The 20,810-nt window shown below is 39.0% G+C and overlaps 1 protein-coding gene across 1 annotated transcript in view; it reads left to right on the top strand.

Moving 5' to 3' along the window:
* Window positions 1–8,413: 8,413 nt before the first annotated feature.
* pic (DNA damage-binding protein pic) overlaps window positions 8,414–20,810 on the top strand; it is a 172,862-nt gene continuing 160,465 nt past the window's right edge. The window contains exon 1 of the mRNA XM_090383568.1: window positions 8,414–8,613. Within this exon, the coding sequence (XP_090239694.1) occupies window positions 8,553–8,613 (61 nt within the window). The 5' untranslated portion in view covers window positions 8,414–8,552. The remainder of the gene's footprint in view (window positions 8,614–20,810) is intronic.

The raw sequence follows: 20,810 nt of genomic DNA, 5'->3' as shown, positions 1-20,810 counted from the left end.
CCTTGGATTCAGGGGAGATCCCTATGAACGGACATGTGCGAATGTATCCCCAGTATATAAAGGGAGATCAAAAGGCAACACGAACAGTTACAGACCTGTTAGCTTCGTGTCTTTTCCAGGGAAAATAGTAGAATTTCTGGTTAAAGAAATAATGCTGGACCATCTGAACAGGCATGCAATTACAGTATGCTGAAATCAGAGCATGGGGCTTTCTTGTCTAACGAATCTGATAGGTTAGTATGGTGCAGCGATCAAGGAACTAGATGCAAAAAATAATTTTGACATCATATATTTCGATTTCAGAAAGGCTTTTAATTCTGTTGCCCATAAAAGACTGCTGCACAAACTGGAGCAATATGGCATTAAAGACAAGTTACTGCTACAAATAAACGGATGGTTAACTGGAGGACGACAGAGAGTACTTTTCAATGGGCACTGCTCTTCATGGCCTAATGTTATTAGTTGAGTTCCGTAGGGTTCAGTGCTGAATCCATCGTAGTTTTCAATATTTATCAATGGTATTGATGAAGGTATATCAGGCTTAATGTCTAAGTTTACAGATGAAAAAAAGGTTGTCAGGGTGGTTAACGATAGTCATCAGAGTAAACTACTGCAACAAGATCTAGGAAAATTGGGTCTATTGTGATATTGCTGATATTGTTTTTTTTGGAGCATCGGTATCTAAGACCATGTTACTCAGTGTACATTGCGTGTGTTCTGAGGTCGATTTTCTGCATGCTGGATAAAAAAAACTCGAGTTCCCGGGAGAAAAAATCACGCTACCACGGCCCGAGTTCTACTAACTCAGCCAGGTTGTGAAAAACACCCATAACATTTCTTCCCGTCACTGACGAGATTCGAACTCAGGTCCTTTCCTCCCGGTGTGGGGAGGACGGCGATCCTATCAACCGTGCTATCCATGAGGGCACTATGTTCTGAGAAATGGCAATTGAAATTTAACATTGATAAATACAAGGTACTGCATATGGGTAGCAGTAATTCCACAGAAACTAGTCGGGAATGAAATAGACCTTGGGGTAATTGTGCAGGTGGACATGAAATTCTCTGAGCAGTGCAGACATGCTGCCAGGACAGCTCACATGATTTTTTCCATGATATACAAACTTTTCTAGCAGGGATAAGGAGGTGATGATTAGCCTTTGTATAAAGGCCATGGTTAAGCCCGAACTTCAGTAGAGTATACAGGTCGGATGCCTCACTTTAGGAGAGATGTTGATTTGCTAGAATGAGTACAGAGAAGAGCATCCAGACTGGTGAAGGGAACCAAAGGGTGCTCTTACTTAGAAAGGCTTCAGTTCTGAAAATTGCAGCTTCTAGAGGCTAGGCACTTGTGTTATTGAGGTTTTTAAAATTTAATTATTATTATTATTATTATTATTAGCCATATAGTGCAAGGCAGCCTGAGGCTTATGCTGCACCAGGCGAAAAAAAAAAAAAAATTGAGTAACCCTCGGAAAGAGAGAGAGAGAGAGAGAGAGAGAGAGAGAGAGAGAGAGAGAGAGAGAGAGAGAGAGAGAGAGAGAGAGAGAAATCACCAAGAAAGAGAAGAATGATGATATCCAGCTCAGGACCCTGGGTGTGCCAAGCTCATACTCAACAAATGTGAGCCCCTGGATGAATGTATTGATAAGATGATTACTATTAATTATTATTAATGGTATTTTTCCACTTGCTGAGTCTATACACACACATTAGGCGGCATAAACTCAAATTGAGGAAGGATAGTTGAAGGATAGATGTGCTGAAGTTTGCCTTCAACCAGCGGGTGGTTGATTGCTGGAATAGGCTTCCATCTGTTGTGTGGAAGTGGAAGGGTTGAATAAATGCAAGAAAGAAGTAGACAAATTCCTGTAGTGTACTGATGGGTGAACTGTGTAGGTTTTTTTTTTTTTTTGGTTGATGCTAAATAAGCTTGCTTTCCTGCATCATTTGCCATTATTACCACCACCACTACTACTACTACCTGGAGGTTTTCATCCGGAGAACATAAATTCAACCATAGAAAGTAAACAATTTATATACCTATTCTAGATGGCATAATATTGCCTAAGTTTCCGATGCGCCTAAAAACTCAACAACGAATCAACGCGAAACAAAATTTGGATTCTAGCAGAGTAAATCTCTTGTCACCAATCGTGCTGTCTTCTAGCAGTATGCTTCTACTATAATTGAAATATCAAGGATATTTTTAAATTATATAAAGGAATTTTGATAGCAGAATAATTAGCATTAGCATTAGTAGAGGCATTTGATGCAAGAAAGCAAGCTTATGCAGCATCAGCCAAAAAAAAAAAAAAAACCCACTTCCACTTCACCCCTCTGTTCGTTCAAAATACCTGTCCAGCTGAGCTTTAAACTTATTTAGGCTATCAACCTCCACCACAAGGGACGGAAGTCTGTTCCACCAACCAACCACCCGCTGGCTAAAGGCAAATTTCCGCACATCTATCCTACATCTGTCTTTCCTCAATTTGAATTTATGCCCTCTCAGGTGATTTTTCTGAGCTAGAGGAAGAATCCCATCAGCATTGAGCATGCTTAAACCATTCAAGGCTTTATACACCTCTATCAGATCACCTCGCTGGTGCCTAGTCTCCAGACACTGTAATTTGCAAAACTTAAGCCTTTCTTCGTAAGAGCACCCCTTTGTTCCATTCACTAATCTTGTTGCCCTTCTCTGTACTCGTTCCAGCAGCTCTACATCCTTCTTGAAATGAGACCTCCAGACCTGTATACAGTACTCTAGGTGTGGCCTGACCATTGCCTTATACAATGGAAGCTGGAAAAATTCCTGTATATCATTGACAATACTCCATGAGCTACTCTTGCAGCCCGTCTGCACTGCTCAGAGAACTTCATATCTGCCTGCACAACCACCCCCAAGCCCCTTTCATTCTCTACCACTGTCAGTGTAGTACCACAGAGTTGATACGTTGCTCTGGGGTTGCTGTTTCCCATGTGTAGTACTTTACATTTGTCAATGTTAAACTTCATTTGCCACCTCTCAGCCCATCTGCTCAACCTTTCCAGATCCTGTTGCAGCAGCATAGTGTCAGTAGTGTCCTTGACAACCCTGCCAACCTTTGTATCGTCTGCAAACTTGGACATTAAGCTTGATATACCACCATCAATATCATTTATAAATACAGAAAACAATAATGGACCCAACACTGAGCCCTCAGGGACTCCACTAATAACATCAGTCCACGATGAGCAGTGTCCATTGATTACCACTCTCTGTCTTCTCCCCCTCAACCACCCCTTTATCCATAGCAGCAATTTGCCTCCAATGTCACACTGCTCCAATTTGTGTAGCAGTCTTCCATGTGCAACAGTATCAAAAGCCTTTCTAAGATCCAAGTATATAATATCAAAGTTATTCCCTGCATCCAGTTCTTTTGTGACTGCATAATAGTATCCAATCAAGTTGGTCAGGCAAGACTTCCCCTTAACAAAACCATGCTGTGTCTGAGCTATAACTGAAGTCTTGTCTAAATGATCCTGCAGTGCTTCTTTAACCAGTGCCTCCATTAATTTTCCTGGAACAGAAGTTAAGCTCACAGGTCTATAATTACTAGTGTCAGCCTTTGATCCTCCTTTGTGAATTGGGGTCACATTTGCACATTTCCAGTCTATGGGTACCTCCCCTGAGTCCAAGGAAGCTCTCATAATTATGGCTAAGGGTTTGCTTACTTCCTTTGCTGCCTTCTTTAATATAACTGGATAGATCCCATCCACCCTGGGTTAATTTCTTGTGTTTATCTTCAACAGTTTCTCCTCCACTTTACTCCCAGTTATTTCAAGATTCTATAGCTTATTGCTAGAGTTGAATACACCTCTGGCATTCCCCTTGCTGAATAACTCCTCATGTGTGAATGTCGATGCAAAATATTCATTTAGTTTGTTAGCTACCTGAGCAGGATCATCAACACTTGACCCATCAATATCAAGTGGACCAATCTGATTCATCCCCTTCCTTTTAGAGTTTACATAAGTAAAGAACTCTTTGCTGTTTTTCTTTGCATCCCTTGCCAAGGATTTCTCGTAATCTGCCTTCGCCTGCCTAACCTCCTTTGTAACTTGGTTGCATATCAACTTGTATCTATCATAGGCTTCTGTGTCATGTGTTAATTTATATGTATCCCATGCATTTTTCTTCTCTGCCATATGCCTCATTAGTTCATCTGACATCCATTTTGGCCTAAACCTTGAACAATATTTCTTAGTTGGTATGTAAAGCCTAGTAGCTTCCAAGATAAGTTCTTTGAATGCTTCCCATTTTGAATTTGCTGTTGGTAACATCATCAGTTGGTCCCACTGTATAGAATTTAAATACTGTCTCAGTCCATCGTAGTCGCCTTTACGGAAGCAATAACCCTTCCCTTTACCCCTAATGGTAGTTACCTCTTTGAGTAAATCCCACTTCAGCACACTGTGATCACTGCCACCTAGTGGTTCATTTATCTGCAGATTCTTAATGCATGAAGAATCACTGCTGATAATCAAATCAAGAGTATTACTCCCTCTAGTTGCCTCCCGAACATGCTGATGTAGAAAACAATCATCCAATAAATCCACAAAAGCCCTGCTAGTGTGTGAGTGACCAGCCCCCAAATTCCAGTCAATATCTGGGAAATTAAAATCTCCCATTATAAGACTCTCTGATTTACTGGCCCACTCTATTTCCCTGTACAGTTCCTTATTATACTCATCAGAGTCATTAGGCCTATAACACACTCCTACTCTCAATTTTGATCTCCCAATGCTTATGTCACACCAAACTGACTCAACACTGCACTGTCCAGCGATGTCGACTGGCTTCACTTCCTTGGTTTTTATGTGTTTCTTAACTAATAGCATAACCCCTCCCCCCTTCCTATCCTGTCTATCCTTTCTGTAGACGTTGTACTCCCCAAATTGCAGTTATGCCTCCCTTATATCTGTGTGACACCACGTCTCTGATATCCCAACAATATCTGCCTTTGATGTTTTGAGCAATACCTCAAATTGATCAAATTTATTTACTAAACTCCTAGCATTGGTGTACACGCAACTATACCTGCACCTGTTTCTATTCTTAGCTACCCTAACACAACCCATGTGTTTACTTGTACCGCAATGGCTCCCAGCAGTCTCTGAAATACCATGCATCTTGTTTTTCAGGCTTCTGCTCATTCTAATAGAAGCAGTGCAAGAATCTCTTTCACCTCTGCCAGTGGCTACTGTCAATCTATTGGTCTTTGTCTCCCCTCAAGCTAGCAGTTTTCCGACCCACCTAATACTGCCTCGATAGCATCAGCAAATATTCTTGCACCCTTTCTATTTAAGTGTATCCCATCCCTGTAGAAGCAATCTCTCCTGTTAACAAGTACAGTCCAGGCTGAAATTAGGCATTATGCCATGGTTTAAGGCAATGGTCAGGCTGCATCTTGAGTTCTGCCTAAAGGTCTGGAAGCCTTATTTTGGGAAGGATTTACTAATCAAATATGAAAGTGCAATAAAGCCCAATATGTTCTATTATTATTAATCTTAAATTATAAGAGAAAACGTCATACCTTTATTGTAGGACTGTAATTCTCTCAAACCTCAATCGCGTATAAATGTTAATGAAATAAACATTGATATGCGATTGAGAGTTGAGAGAATTACAGTAAAGGTATGAGGTTTTCTCTTATAATTTAAGTTTAGGAAGGATGTAGAGCTCCTAGAAAGAATATGAAGAGCAACAACATTGATGAGACGAATAGGAAGGGTGCTGTACCAAAAAAAAAGCTTCGATTCTTCAAATTTCAACATTCAGAGACTAGGTACTTGTGAGGTGATCTGATTGAAGTGTTTAAATCTTTGAATGGATTGATCAAACTCAGTACATTCAAAGATTTAAACACTTCAGTCAGATACGTCGATGTTATTTCTACAGATATACAGAAAAGTTTTTAACATTTTCACACAATCTTCTCATTAAAAACAAAAAATGTGATGGAATTCTTCCTCTTGCTCAGATTATATACACGAGGGGGAACAAATTCAAATTGAGGAAGGATGGTTGCAGAAGAGATGTACAGAAGTTTGCATTTAGCCAGCGGGTGGTTTATTGCTGGAATAAACTTCCATCCGCTGTTGTGGAAGTGAATAGCTTGAATAAATTTGAGGAAGGACCTAAAAAACTGTTAGAGAGGATGGATCTGCGTGGGTGGAAAAGGCACGGGTTCGAATCCCGTCGATGACGGAAGGAACTTTAATTGGATTTTTTTCACTGCGTGGCTGAGTTAATCGGTCTCAGGAGTAGATAGCAAGGTTTTTTCCTTTCAGAAACTGAGGTTTTTTCGTCCTGCAAAACAGGCAAATCGACTCGAGAATACATGCAATTTAAGGACACAAATGCGGGTTTATTTAATCAGTTATGGGTAGCCCTAATATGATAATTTAATAATAAAAATATTGGAGAGGATGGATGGCGAAATGGGAAGATTTTTTTTTTTTTTTTTTTTTGGCTGATCTTGAAAAACTTGCTTTCTTGCATCATTTTCCAATACTAATACTAATAAAGATGATACGTCGATGTTACTTCTACCGATGTGCAGAAAAGTTTTGACAGTTTCACACAATTTTATCATTAAAAACAATGAAAAACAAAAAAAAGTAAATGTATATGGAATTATTGACTGTTTCGATTTAACTGTCCTTCAAGGTGTTACCAGCGATCATCTGTTGGTCCTCTCTTAGACTCTCTCAATGACCTTGATTAATTCCTTAAAGATCTTATAGTTCATCTACGTGGATGACATAAAACTTTTTTCTGTCACCAACTTTGCAAGTATTATTATGTCGTTTTTTGACTTCTAACAGACTAAGTGTTAATCCTCATAAATATATGATCATACTTCTCTTGTGCCTCGTGGGTAGCACAGTTAGTAGGATCGCCATCCTTCCCACGCTGGGTGGCAAAGACCCGAGATCGATCCCCGTAGATGACGTGACGAATTTTTATGGGCCTTTTCCACAACGTGGCTGAGTTAGTCAGTCTCAGGTGAGTGTAGCATGGTTTCTTCTATCCGAAACTCTGGTTTTTCGTCCCGCAATCAAAATATCGAACTCAGATCACACGCAATTTACAGATTATATACAAGCAGCAATATGGCCTTAGTCGCTGATGCTCCTAAAAACCCCACTATTACTACTACATCAACTAGATTTCTCTGAAGATCTTTCTTGTAACTCAATAAATTTTCTCTGGAACAGGATAAGTAAATACCGTGTAATACAGTAGATTTAATGAATAATCACCTCAGAGGGCATAAATTCAAATTGAGGAAGGACGGATGTCGCATAGATGTGCGGTAATTTGCCTTTGGCCAGCGGGTGGTTGGTTGGTGGAACCGACTTCCATCACCTGTTGTTGAAGTTGATAGCCTAAACAAATTTAAAGCTCAACTGGACAGGTATTTCGAACGAACGGAGGGGTGAAATTGGAGAGGGTTTTTTTTTTTTTTTTTTGGCTGATGCTGAATAAGCTTGCTTTCTTGCATCATATGCCTCTACTAATGCTAATGCTAATGCTAATTTCTCTCTTCATTGGACGCCTCTTCCCTAAATGAGGCCCTCATAGGTTGGTATCATCACCTTCCTTCCCACACCGGGTGGAAGAGACGTCGATGACATGAGGAATTTTTATGGGCCTTTTTCACTACATGGCTTAGTTATTAGTCGGTCTCAGCATAGGGTAGCGTGGTTTTTTTCTCCCAGAGACTCGGTTTTTTGTCCAGCCAACAAAAAAATTACTACAAAATACACACAATTTACAGACAGCATGTGCGGAACAATATGGCCTTATTTGCTAATACTCTTAAAACCCTATTACAATAACAACCCTAAATGAGGCAGCCTGTTATTTTCAAATTTAATTTTGTATTATTATTTTATTTATGTATTATTAGCCACATGGTGTAAGAAAGCCTGAGGCTTATGCTGCACCAGTCGAAAAAAAATTTCTGAATTACCCTCAGATAGAGAGAGAGAGGAATCACCAAGAAAGAGAAGAATGATGATATCCAGCTCAGGATCCTGGGTGTGCCAAGCCCATACTCACCAGATGTGAGCCTCTGAGGTTAAATTTTTAAAAATGTTTTATTTATTCATCATGCTCTTTTTTACTTAATGGGATGTTTTTTCCTGTGGGAGTGACTTTCTAACTGCTCAAATTTTTTTCTCATATCTCTAGATTCTAATATAAATTACGTAATCAAGGTGTCTCCAAATTTATTTTAGATAATACAATTAGAGTATTATTATTACTGAAGCAGTTGTGCGTAGTATAGTTCTGGTTTAAATTTTAACCTTATCAAGCTTTACCAGTTTTAATTGAAATGAAGATCGTTAGGTGGCAGTCATGTCGGGTATGTTTGTAGTGGTCGCCATGCGTTCACCGGCGTGATTGCTGTGAAATAAACATTAAATATATGTTTTTTCACCCAAAATCTTGATCTACCTAATAAATATACAAAAACAAGAATCCAAAGAAATAAAGAAAGATGTCTTACAATTATGTTGTGACTGCTCATAAGCCAACAGGCTGCTGTGCTTGTGCGACAGGTGAGTCAGCTTAAATGCAAATTGAAAGGCCTTATCCATTTTTTTTATTGAATATAGTTAACAAAACTTTCACTATGCAATTGAGATGTCAGTAGCCATTTTCTTACTAGATCGCATATTACGGTAATTCAAACAGTGAATTTCGCTCCCAACAACCGATTGAACATCCTAATCTTATGCAGTTAAAAAAAAAAAAGAAAAAAAAAAAGCTTTTATCACAGCAATATCAAAGCCTAGTATTAGTAGTGGCAGAACGATGCGAGGAAGTAAGCTCATACAGCATCAACCAGAATTAAGAATTGACTAGTGAATTAGTACGTTGACAGTCCCTTAGGATCCATAGTTTAAAAACCATATTTATAGTTGCCCATTTTAGCACAACAACAACATTTCATATTGAATTAACACTAATAGTAAGCTGCATATATTTTTTTAAAGTAAATTATGTTGCTAGGCTCATAATGAGATTATAACTCAGTTTCAAATTGATGGGATGTTTTGTTGATACTTTTTGCCTCCTACATGATATTTGAATTAGAAATTTGTGGAGGTTTATATGTACATGCATTATACAAAATGACAATAGCACAGAATAGAACAATTCAGTAAAACAAAGTCCATAGAATTTGTCGATGCACATAATTTGGTTTTGACAGCAGAGACAGGTTGAAAATATAACTATAGTGGTAATCTTGCATTTTTAGGGGTGCAAGTTCAGAATATTATCAGTAGATACCACCACTATAACTTTCTTCTTTTAAGAGGAGTTGATACGTTGCTCTGGGGTTGCTGTTTCCCATATGTAGTACTTTATATTTGTCAATGTTAAGCTTCATTTTCCACCTCTCAGCCCATCTGCTAAACCTTTTCAGATCCTGTTGCAGCAGCATAGTGTCAGTAGTGTCCTTGACAGCCCTGCCAACCTTTGTATCATCTGCAAACTTGGACATTAAGCTTGATATACCATCATCAATATCATTTATAAATACAGAAAACAATAATGGACCCAATACTAAACCCTGAGGGACTCCACTAATAACATTAGTCCACGATGAGCAGTGTCCATTGATTACAACTCTCCTTCTTCTCCCCCTCAACCACCCCTTTATCCATTGCTGCTATGGATAAAGGGGTGGTTGAAGGGGAGAAGACGGAGAGTGGTAATCAATGGACACTGCTCATCGTGGACTAATGTTATTAGTGGAGTCCTTCAGGGTTCAGTGTTGGGTTCATTATTGGTTTCTGTATTTATAAATGATATTGATGATGGTATATCAAGCTTAATGTCCAAGTTTGCAGACGATACAAAGGTTGGCAGGGTTGTCAAGGACACTACTGACACTATGCTGCTGCAAAGGATCTGAAAAGGTTTAGCAGATGGGCTGAGAGGTGGCAAATGAAGTTTAACATTGACAAATGTAAAGTACTACATATGGGAAACAGCAACCCCAGAGCAACGTATCAACTCTGTGGTACTACACTGACAGTGGTAGAGAATGAAAAGGACCTGGGGGTAATTGTGCAGGCAGATATGAAGTTCTCTGAGTAGTGCAGACGGGCTACAAGAGTAGCTCATGGTGTCTTGTCAATGATATACAGGAATTTTTCTAGCAGGGATAAGGAGGTGATTATTCCCTTGTATAAGGCAATAGTTAGGCCACACCTAGAGTACTGTATACAGGTCTGGAGGCCTCATTTCAAGAAGGATGTGGAGCTGCTGGAACAAGTACAGAGAAGGGCAACAAGATTAGTGAATGGAACAAAGGGGTGCTCTTATGAAGAAAGGTTTAAGTTTTGCAAATTACAGTGTCTGGAGACTAGGCACCAGCGAGGTGATCTGATAGAGGTGTATAAAGCTTTGAATGGTTTGAGCATGCTCAATGCTGATGGGATTCTGCCTCTTGCTCAGAATAATCACCTGAGAGGGCATAAATTCAAATTGAGGAAAGGCAGATGTAGGATAGACGTGGGGAAATTTGTCTTTAGCCAGCGGGTAGTTAGTTGGTGGAACAGACTTCCATCCCTTGTCATGGAAGTTGATAGCCTAAATAAATTTAAGGCTCAGCTGGACAGGTATTTCGAACGAACGGATGGGTGAAGTGGTTTTTTTTTTTTTTTTTTGTCTGATGCTGCATAAGCTTGCTTTCTTGCATCAAATGCCTCTACTAATGCTAACATTGCAGTATGTCATATCATGACTTCTGTTATGAAAAACCAAACATGAAAAGTATTCCAACCTATAGTACTTAATACTGTGCGTGGGTTGAAGATTGAGCAGAAGAAAGAAGATACTTGTTTGAATTTCTGTAGATTGTAATTTTCAGGAAATACGTGTGAAGAAAGCTTATTCCAGAAAACAAAAGTTGAACGAATAAATGAGGAAGAAGAAAAGTTGGTTCTGTGCATTCGAAGTAGGACAATAAAGGGATGTTGACTGGTTGCAGCACGTTCAGATTAGTCCACACCAAGAGAGATGGGAATTATAGAAGCCACTTCAAAAGAACAGTGCCCATGGAAATATCTGTAGAAAAGGCTTGTAGCAGAAACAGAATGTCTATGAGACAGAGACTTTGTAAGATATGGTCATTAATTAACTAACTTCCCTCCTCTGATTGCAGTCTAGAAGTGTGAGAGAGGTTATGGGGTCACCACCCTACATGTGATAACATTATTCCACGATATATGGTAGATTTGAGAATTGTACAGAGTGAGTAGATGCTTAGAAGAAAAGTAACACCAAGAGCAAAAGAGAAAACCTAGTTTTTTTAGATATAAAGGAAGCAATATTTGTAATGTGCTTATGCCAAGAGAGCCAGGGTAATCCCTAACAGAGTTATGTGATCTTGTCTAGAAATCTGAGTGTCATCAGAGATAAGCATAATAACAGAAGAATCCTTTTTGTGAGATATAAGACAGGAATGAAATTAACTGAGTCATCTTTGTCCCATTGGAGAATTACCTGAAGATTTAAGGAATTAATAGTGGATATTCGAGAATTTGAAGCTGTTTGTGCAGGGCAAGGTTTCTCAAACTGGAAGGTGGAATGCAATGTGCTATCATCAGCAAAACTGTGGATAGCATTTCCAGTCAATGGAAGGTCTTTAACAAGAGGAAAAGAGTGAGAGAAAAACTAAGCTTTGGGGAATACTAGCATTAGGGAAGAAGTTAGAAGATAGAGAGCCATCTACCAACACCCGCAGTGAGAAGTCAGAGAGAAAACTGGATGTCCAATTACAAAAAACAGTTGGCAAACCATAAGATGGAAGCTTATTTAGAAGACCTTTATGCCAAACATGATCAAAAGCCTTTGAAATGTCAAGAGCAACTGCTTGAGTTTCACCAAATTTTTCCATTGAATTTATTCATAGATGGGTAACATAAGCCAGTATATCACCAGTGGATCAACACTAACATAATCCATATTGGCAATCATTGATCAGATTGAAGGGTTCTAGATAGTTTAGCACTTGGCGATTAATGGATTTCTCCTTTACTTTAGAAAGAGTTGAAGTAAGTGCAAAGGGACGGTAATTGGATGGAAGCATTTGTCTTCCTTTTTAGGAACTGACTGGATATGAAACAATGTCCAAGCAGAAGGAAAAAAACAAGTGTAATAAGAAAATGTAAAAAGGTGACAGAACAAGAATAAGAGCACAGGTTTTGACAACAAGTGGAAAAATATCAGGCCCTGGGGCTTTCTAGGCATCAAGACTATTCAAAATCCTTCTTTACATCCTTTTGACAGAAGACCCAGGATGCATTGAATGGAGTGTATTGGTAATGGTAGGTGGTGGTGGATTACTAAGATCATCAATAATAATTTAGAAGAAAAGTTGGATGCTAGCAGGTTGGCTTTATCTTTAGCTGAAGTGCATTAGAACAGTTGAGTTTTAATAGAGGTTGAAGTAAAGATGGTCGAAAGTTGTCTGGTAGCTTTGGCAAGAGACCAGAATGCTCGACTACCATTAGGGCAAGAAGCAAGTTTTCTACTCTTAGCCTGTTCAAAATCTAGGTTGGATGGATTGATTAATAATTGCTTTACAATTGTGAGCTTTAGTGTAGGCAGAAAACGAACCTGGAGTTTTGAATATGAGCCAAGTGTGATATGCAACATTCTTATATTGAACAGCCTTAGCAAATTTATTGGAAAACTAAAGTTTAGATAAAGGAGAAGATTTTAAGGTGGAGTGTGGAATAAAGAATTTCATCCCTGCAAGAATAATTTCACTGACAATCTAAGCAAACACTGACATCAGAAGATTTGAAACAGTAATCCAACAAGGAAGAGAAGAATAGAAATCTTGGAGGTCATCCCATTTTGCATTCTGGTAGTGCCAAAACAATACAATGTTGAGAATGGCCATGAAAGAAAGGCTCTGTTGGAGAAGAGCCCATCACCAAGTTGTGATCTGGGGTGCCTAGAGGACCACTAACTTCTACCACATACTTTGAAGGGTTTGTGAGAAAATGATCAAGTGTGGTTAGGTTAGAATTGTCTGGTGTTCTGGTAGGTAAATGAACATGCCATGCAAAGTGATTAGTAATTGCAAAAGCCTCAGCATCTTGGCCAGCAGGGTCCGTGTGACTAGAAAATGGATCCATCTGGAGTTGTGAACATTAAAGTCACCAAGGAACCAAGTTACCTCATTGTTAGGAAAGTTGAACTGGAGAAAGTCAAGGTTCAAAGAGCTTGAAGTGATTAGTGGCATTGGGAGAACGATAGAAGGAACAGATGAATTTTTGGCAGAATGGGATAGAGAGATTTTAAGTCAGGGAAGATTGAAAAGAGGAGATTCCAAATTACTAAGTCTCTGACAAGAAACATCAGAGCAGACATGTGCACAAGTACTACCTTTGAATCAAAAGGAATCATACAGTGAATAATTAGGACAGCTGAAGTGAGCAGTGGTTGGATCAAATCAATAATTGGGATTCTGTCAGAAAGAGTGCAGCTTGGTAGACTGTAAGTGGAAATGGATATCATTGAGATTGGAACCGAGACCACATATTTTTGTGAAATGAATGAGGAGGTGCTTGAGAGGGTTAGATCTTTTTGCGGATGTTTGTTCTATTAGTTTGACTATTCATGATATATTCAGTAGTAAGAGGTTGGGGGACCTGTTATATGAAATTTATGGATATAGTGTACACACAGCAAGAATATACTCAGTTTGACATATTGTGGCCTTGACAATGCCCCTTCCCCATACACACACTCCTTCCAGTCACTATTTGGTAGAGTAGAGGCAGCAAGTGTATATACAGTCCATTCCGGTTATTTGGGACACATCGGGACTAGTGCATTTTGGCCCGATTAAGCGGCTGCCCCAATTATCCGAAGTTTCACGTAAATAGTTAAAAATAAAATGTATCCCCCCTCCTTTACAATTGGTTCACTGTACGATCAAATCACGTTACGATGGAGTCACCATAGTAAAGTACCGTTCACTATACGATGTGCAGTAAGCACCGGTCATTATGATCACGTTTGTGAATTGAATTGAATTTTAATTCTATTAAATAGCAATTCTAATTACCGAAAATAGGAGGAATATTATCCACATGCTATAAAAGCAAAGATATATTAAGCACAAATTTACTCTTTATTACCTTACCAAATAAAAAAATTAAATGATACTTGAAAATCGGAAGAATATACGTGATAATCGGAATAATTAATACGTACTGTAGTATGTACATACAAACTAGTTGACATTTCTGTTCACTGACATTTGTGGGTGGGGGTTAAAATTTAAAACAGTAAAAAGATAAGTAATCAATAACAAAGAACACGGCACACACAAATTGCAAGTAACACAATATGTGCAAGCGAAAACAGAGTAACGAGTTACAAAGCTTTAAAAATAGGAATGAAGAGAAGATCCGAAAATTAATTTTTTTATATGATTGAAGATTTCATGGAAGTGTAAACACGTTTCACCATAATAACTCACAGAATTCCAGCTGTCGGTATTATCGCAAATTCAGTAAGATCGAGTTTACTGTTCGTTTATGATAGATTTCACTAACAGAAAAGCCCAATAAACAGGTGACTGCTAATTGTTTTTATTGTTTTTTTGGTTGTGACCTCTAGAATGTCGACCAAACCACGTGGACCGTCGGAGACAATCGTAGGATAATCTCCAGTGCTGCGGTCTCCTGCCCTGATTAAACGGCATGCTGTCCCAATTAAGCAAAGTAAACCCTGGCTATTTTCTCGATTGGTTTCTGTTTTTAAGATTTGCCCCAAATAAATGGCTGCCCGGATTAACCGGTGGCCCAAATACCGGAATCCACTGTACTAGCTGATCTGGATGCCCCCTATAGAGTTACGAATAAGTTCAGTCCTGTGGACTATCCAGCGGTTGGCCTGAAAATTTTGTTTTAGAGCTATAACCTCAAAATATAAGGAAGACTCGATCTTTCCATGATGCCCATAATAATCAAAAAGAATTCTTTTGCTCCTGTGCTTATCTTTGGTGACACTCCGATTTCTCGGCAAGATGATATATCTCTTTTTGGGATTACCCTGACTTCTAATCTCTCTTGGCACAAGCACATTGTAAATATTGCTTCCTCTGCATCTAAAAAACTTAGTTTTCTCTTTTGCTCTCATCGTTACTTTTCTTCCAAACAGCTGTTCACTCTGTAAAAATCGCAAATCCACCCTTCCATGGAATATTGTTCTCACATCTGGGGCGGTGCCCCCAAAACCTCTCTGGTTTCTAGATTCCATTCAGAAGAAGGCAGTTAAGTTAATGACTCATCTCAAACAGAGTCTCTCCACTCTGTGTCATAGATGTACTGTTTCTGCTGCATGCTTTTTCTACAGATACTTCCATGGGTACTGTTCTTCTGAATTGGCTTCTATAATTCCCGCTCTCTCTTTCAAAACAGTCTGGACACGTGCTGCCACCAGCCAACATCTATTTACTGTCCAGCTTCAAACTCACAGAACCAACTTTTCATCTTCCTCGTTCAGTGTCGTATCAAGGTAACATCGTAAGGGGCATGGCGACCAGGCTTTTGAGTTTTTTTTTTCAGAATGCCTCCTGCATTCTGTTTCTTTAATTTCAAATTTTTGGTTAAGGGGGGCATATGCCCTCTCTGCCCACCTATGTCCTCGTTTATTCATTCAACTGTCATTTTCTGGAACAACCTTTCTTCATACGTATTTCCTGAAAATTACAGTCTACAATACAGTGTGATTATCCACAATACTAATAATATAGTATTAATTAATATAATAATATTGTAACTTACCAGAAATATTGCTATAAGCCATGTTTCTCACTAATGCATACAAGGAAGTTTTGAAAACTGCTTTAAAAAGATTGGTTGGTTATTAGGAGTTTTATGGCTTGTGATTGGTTGGTTATTAGGAGTTGAAATGGCTTGTGTGATCAAAATGCAAGATTACCTTGCAAATAACCACCCACTTTTACTTAACCTGCTGAGAGTTGAAAAAGCACATAGTTGCGTGAATAATCAGCTCAACCTTTTACATTAAGAAGTTTGGCCATGTTGCATTAATCTGAAATAAAGATAGAAACATAAGAAACTGTGGAATGAGCTTTTCAATGATAAGATTAAGTGGGGAGTAAATGGAGCGTGGGAAGGGGTGGAATTGTCTGTGAGAACTAGATGCCAGATTAGAGACTCCTCTTACAATACAGTGTCACCAGGTTTGAGAAAGGCAAATTTGTACTCTTTGTTATGCACCTGTTCACGTGCACTCTTTGTGCACGTGAACAGGTCCAAGTTTATTTATTTGTGAACAGGTCCAAGTTTATTTAACAGGCCCAAGCTTATTTATTGTAATATCTATCGTGTTGTGTAAAGTATTGTAACAAGCAATAAACAACACACAAAAGTATTTTCTTTGTGAGTGGATATCACTCACAAAGAAAATGTCTCATTTAAAGACATAAATTAAATAGTGATATTCTTTAATAACTAAAAGGTATAGTTACAAAAATTACCGTAATGGAAACCAGGGCGATTTACAAAACCAAAAAAAGCGTTAAACTGCATAGCTTTGACATTGAAGGTGGGAAGGGGGGATTCACTCATTTAAAAATGCAGGAAGTTTAGCTTCTAATGCTGGGAGAAACCTAGTCTTTGAAATCATTGAAATGTTTATTTAAGAAAGCATAATCATATCAACTGGAAAAAAATAAAAATACAGAAAAAAAGTACTTCATTTTTTTAACACTGCACCATAAATTGTAATACACGTGATGCAGACTCTTCTCCAGTCTTCATTGCATACTGCTCATGACAGTACAGAATTCTACTAGGATTCTGATTATTTTTTGAATTGTGAATTTAATCTCTGTAGTAGGGTGGGTATACCTTGCTTTAAAATAAAGATGCATACCATCAAATCTGGTAATCTTTCTTGCTAAAGAAGTCTGCATTCCTGTATGTGCTATGTTTGAGAAACAACCACCTTATACCTTTCATTGATATTGTGGCAAAATATTGTTGGATATTGTGTTGAAAAAAAGCCGTAAATTAGGGTTGAATTTGAAAGTGTCTGAAATTCTGCCCAGACACGATAGGAGGAAGTATATGTTGAGAGTCTTGTCGATTAATTCCACCCTGGAAAGAATATGCAAGGCTCAGGGGGTAGAATTTTTTTCAGCCTGATCTCTGCTTGTTAACAGGAAAGACTGCTTCTACAGCAATGGGATACACTTAAATAGGAAGAGTGCAAGAATATTTGCTGATGCTATTGAGACAGTGTTAGGTGGGTCGGAAAACTGCTAGCTTTTTGGGGGGGGATACACAGACTAATAGATTAACAGTAGCCGCTGTCAGAGATAAAAGTGATTCTTGCACTGCTTCTATTGGAATGAGCAGCACCCTGGAAAACAAGATGCAGGGTATTTCAGAGACTGCTGGGAGTCATTGCGGTACAAGTAAACACATGGGTTGTGTTAGGGTAGCTAAGAATAGGAACAGGTGCATGTATACTTGCGTATACACCAATGCTAGGAGTTTGGTAAATAAATTTGATGAATTTGAGGTGTTGGTCAAAACAACAAAGCCAGATATTGTCAGAGACGTGGTGTCACACAGATATAAGGAATGCAGAACTGGAATTTGGGGAGTATAATGTGTACAGAAAGGGTAGGAAGGGAGGAGGGGTTATGCTATTAGTTAAGAAACACACAAAATTGAAGGAAGTGAAGCCAGTCGACATCGCTGGACAGTGCAGTGTTGAGTCAGTTTGGTGTGACATAAGCATTGGGAGATCAAAATTGAGAGTAGGAGTGTGCTATAGGCCTAATGACTCTGATGAGTATAATAAAAAACTGTACAGGGAAATAGAGTGGGCCAGTAAATCAGAGAGTCTTATAATGGGAGGTTTTAATTACCCGGATATTGACTGGAATTTGGGGGCTGGTCACTCACACACTAGCAAGGCCCCCTGAACATGCTGATGTTCGGGAGGCAACTAGAGGGAGTAATACTCTTGATTTGATTATCAGTAGTGATTCTTCATGCATTAAGAATCGGCAGATAAAGGAACAACTAGGTGGCAGTGATCACAGTGTGCTGAAGTGGGATTTACTCAAAGAGGTAACTACCATCAGGGGTAAAGGGAAGGGTTTTTGCTTTTGTAAAGGTGACTATGGTGGTCGGAGACAGTATTTAAATTCTATACGGTGCAACCAACTGAGGATGTTAACAACAGCAAATTCAAAATGGGAGGCATTCAAAGAATTAATCTTGGAAGCTACTAGGCTTTACATACCAACTAAGAAATAGTGTTCAAGGATTAGGCCTAAATGGATGTCAGGTGAACTAATGAGACATGTGGCAAAGAAGAAAAATGCACGGGATACGTATAAATTAATGGGTGACATGGAAGCCTATGATAGATATAAGCTAGTCTGTAACCAAGTCACAAAGGAGATTAGGCAGGCAAAGGCGGATTATGAGAAATCTTTGGCAAAGGATGCAAAGAAAAACAGCAAAGAGTTCTTTACTTATGTAAACTCTAGAAGGAAGGGGATGAATCAGATTGGTCCACTCAATATCGATAATTCAACTGTTGATGATCCTGCTCAGGTGGCTAACAAACTAAATGAGTATTTTGCATGTACATTCATACATGAGGAGTTATTCAGGGAGAGGAATGCCAGAGGTGAATTATTATTATTATTAGCCATATGCTTCAAGGAAGGCTGTGGCGTATGCTGCACCAGCCAAAAAAATTTTTTGAGTTACTCTGAGAAGAGAGAGAGAGAGAGACAGAAGTAGAAGGGAATCGCCAAGAAGGAGAAGAATGATGATATTGAGCTCAGGACCCTGGGAGTGCCAAGCCCATACTCACCAGATGTGAGCTGCTGGCAGTGGGCTAAATGATTTTGTAATAACTGAGAGGAAAGTGGAGGAGAAATTGTTGAAGATGAACATAAAAAAGGCACCCAGTGTGGATGGGATCTATCCAGTTATATTAAAGAAGGCAGCAAAGGAAGAAAGCAAACTCTTTGCCATAATTATGAGAGCTTCCTTGGACTCAGGGGAGGTACCCATAGACTGGAGATGTGCAAATGTGATCCCAATTCACAAAAGAGGATCAAAGGGCAACACAAATAATTATAGACCTGTTAGTTTAACTTCTGTTCCAGGGAAATTAATGGAGGCACTGGTTAAAGAAGCACTGCAGGATCATCTAGACAAGACTCCAGTTTTAGCTTGGACACAGCATGGTTTTTTTTAAGGGGAAGTCTTTGTCTGTCCAATTTGATTGGATACTATGATGTGGTCACAAAGGAACTGGATGCAGGGAATAACTTTTATATCATATATTTGGATCTTAGAAAGGCTTTTGATACTGTTGCACATGGAAGACTGCTGTACAAATTGGAGCAGTGGGGCATTGGAGGCAAGTTGCTGCTATGGATAAAGGGATGGTTGAGTGGGAGTAGACAGAGATTGGTAATTAATGGACACTACTCTTTGTGGACTAATATTATTAGTGGAGTCCCCCAGGGTTCAGTGTTAGGTCCATTGTTGTTTTCTGTATTTATAAATGATATTGATGGTGGTATATCAGGCTTAATGGCCAAGTTTGCAGACGATATGAAGGTAGGCAGGGTTGTTAAGGACACTAATGACAGTACGCTGCTGCAACAGGATCTAATGAAAAACAGGATCTAGAAAAGTTGAGCAGATGTGCCGAGAAATGGCAAATGAAGTTTAACATTGACAAATGTAAAGTACTACATATGGGAAGCAGTAACTCCAGAGTAACTTATCACCTCTGTGGTACTACACTGACTGTGGTATAGAGTGAAAAGGACCTGGAGGTAATTGTGCAGACAGATATGAAGTTTTCTAGCAGTGCAGATGGTCTGCAAGAGTAGCTCATGGTGTCTTGTCAATGATATACAGGAATTTTTCTAGCAGGGATAAGGAGCTGATTATCCCCTTGTATAAGGCAATGGTCAGGCCACACCTTGAGTACTGTATACAGGTCTGGAAGCCTCATTTTAAGAAGGATGTAGAGCTGTTGGAACAAGTACAGAGAAAGGCAACAAGATTAATGAATGGAACAAAGGGTTGCTCTTATGAAGAAAGGCTTAAGTTTTGCAGATTACAATGTCTGGAGAATCTGCACCTGCGAGGTGATCTGATTGAGGTGTATAAAGCCTTGAATGGTTTGAGCATGCTTAATGCTGATGGGATCCTTCCCCTTGCTCAGAATAATCATCTGAGGCGGCATAAATTCAAATTGAGGAAAGTCAGTTGTAGGGTAGATGTGCGGAAGTTTGCCTTTAGCTAGTGGGTAGTTGATTGGTGGAATAGACTTCCATATTTAGCTGTGCAAGTTGATAGCCTAAATAAATTTAAGGCTGAGCTGGATAGGTATTTGGAACGAATGGAGGGGTGAAATGGGAGTGTTTTTTTTTTTTTTTTTGGATCTGTGTAAGCTTGCTTTCTTGCATCATATGCCTATGCTAATGCTGAAATGAGAAGTTGCTCCATCTGAAACTATACATCATCATTACCTTGAGCAATTTGGATATTAATTCCTGCACCAAAAATGTCTTGATTTTGCTGATGACATAGTAAGCAGATGTAATAATTGTTGTAATTTCATCGTTACTCTTGAGGATGTAAAGTCTAATGCCAAAAGAGTGTTGCACACATAATACTGTAACCTTGACATTGTGCAAAGG

The sequence above is a fragment of the Mastigoproctus giganteus genome, chromosome 10 (assembly GCF_048544385.1).
Source record: "Mastigoproctus giganteus isolate SK-2022 chromosome 10, ASM4854438v1, whole genome shotgun sequence".
Taxonomy (NCBI): domain Eukaryota; kingdom Metazoa; phylum Arthropoda; class Arachnida; order Uropygi; family Thelyphonidae; genus Mastigoproctus; species Mastigoproctus giganteus.
Note: the sequence above shows the minus strand (reverse complement) of the source record. Positions and strands in the feature narration are given on the sequence as shown.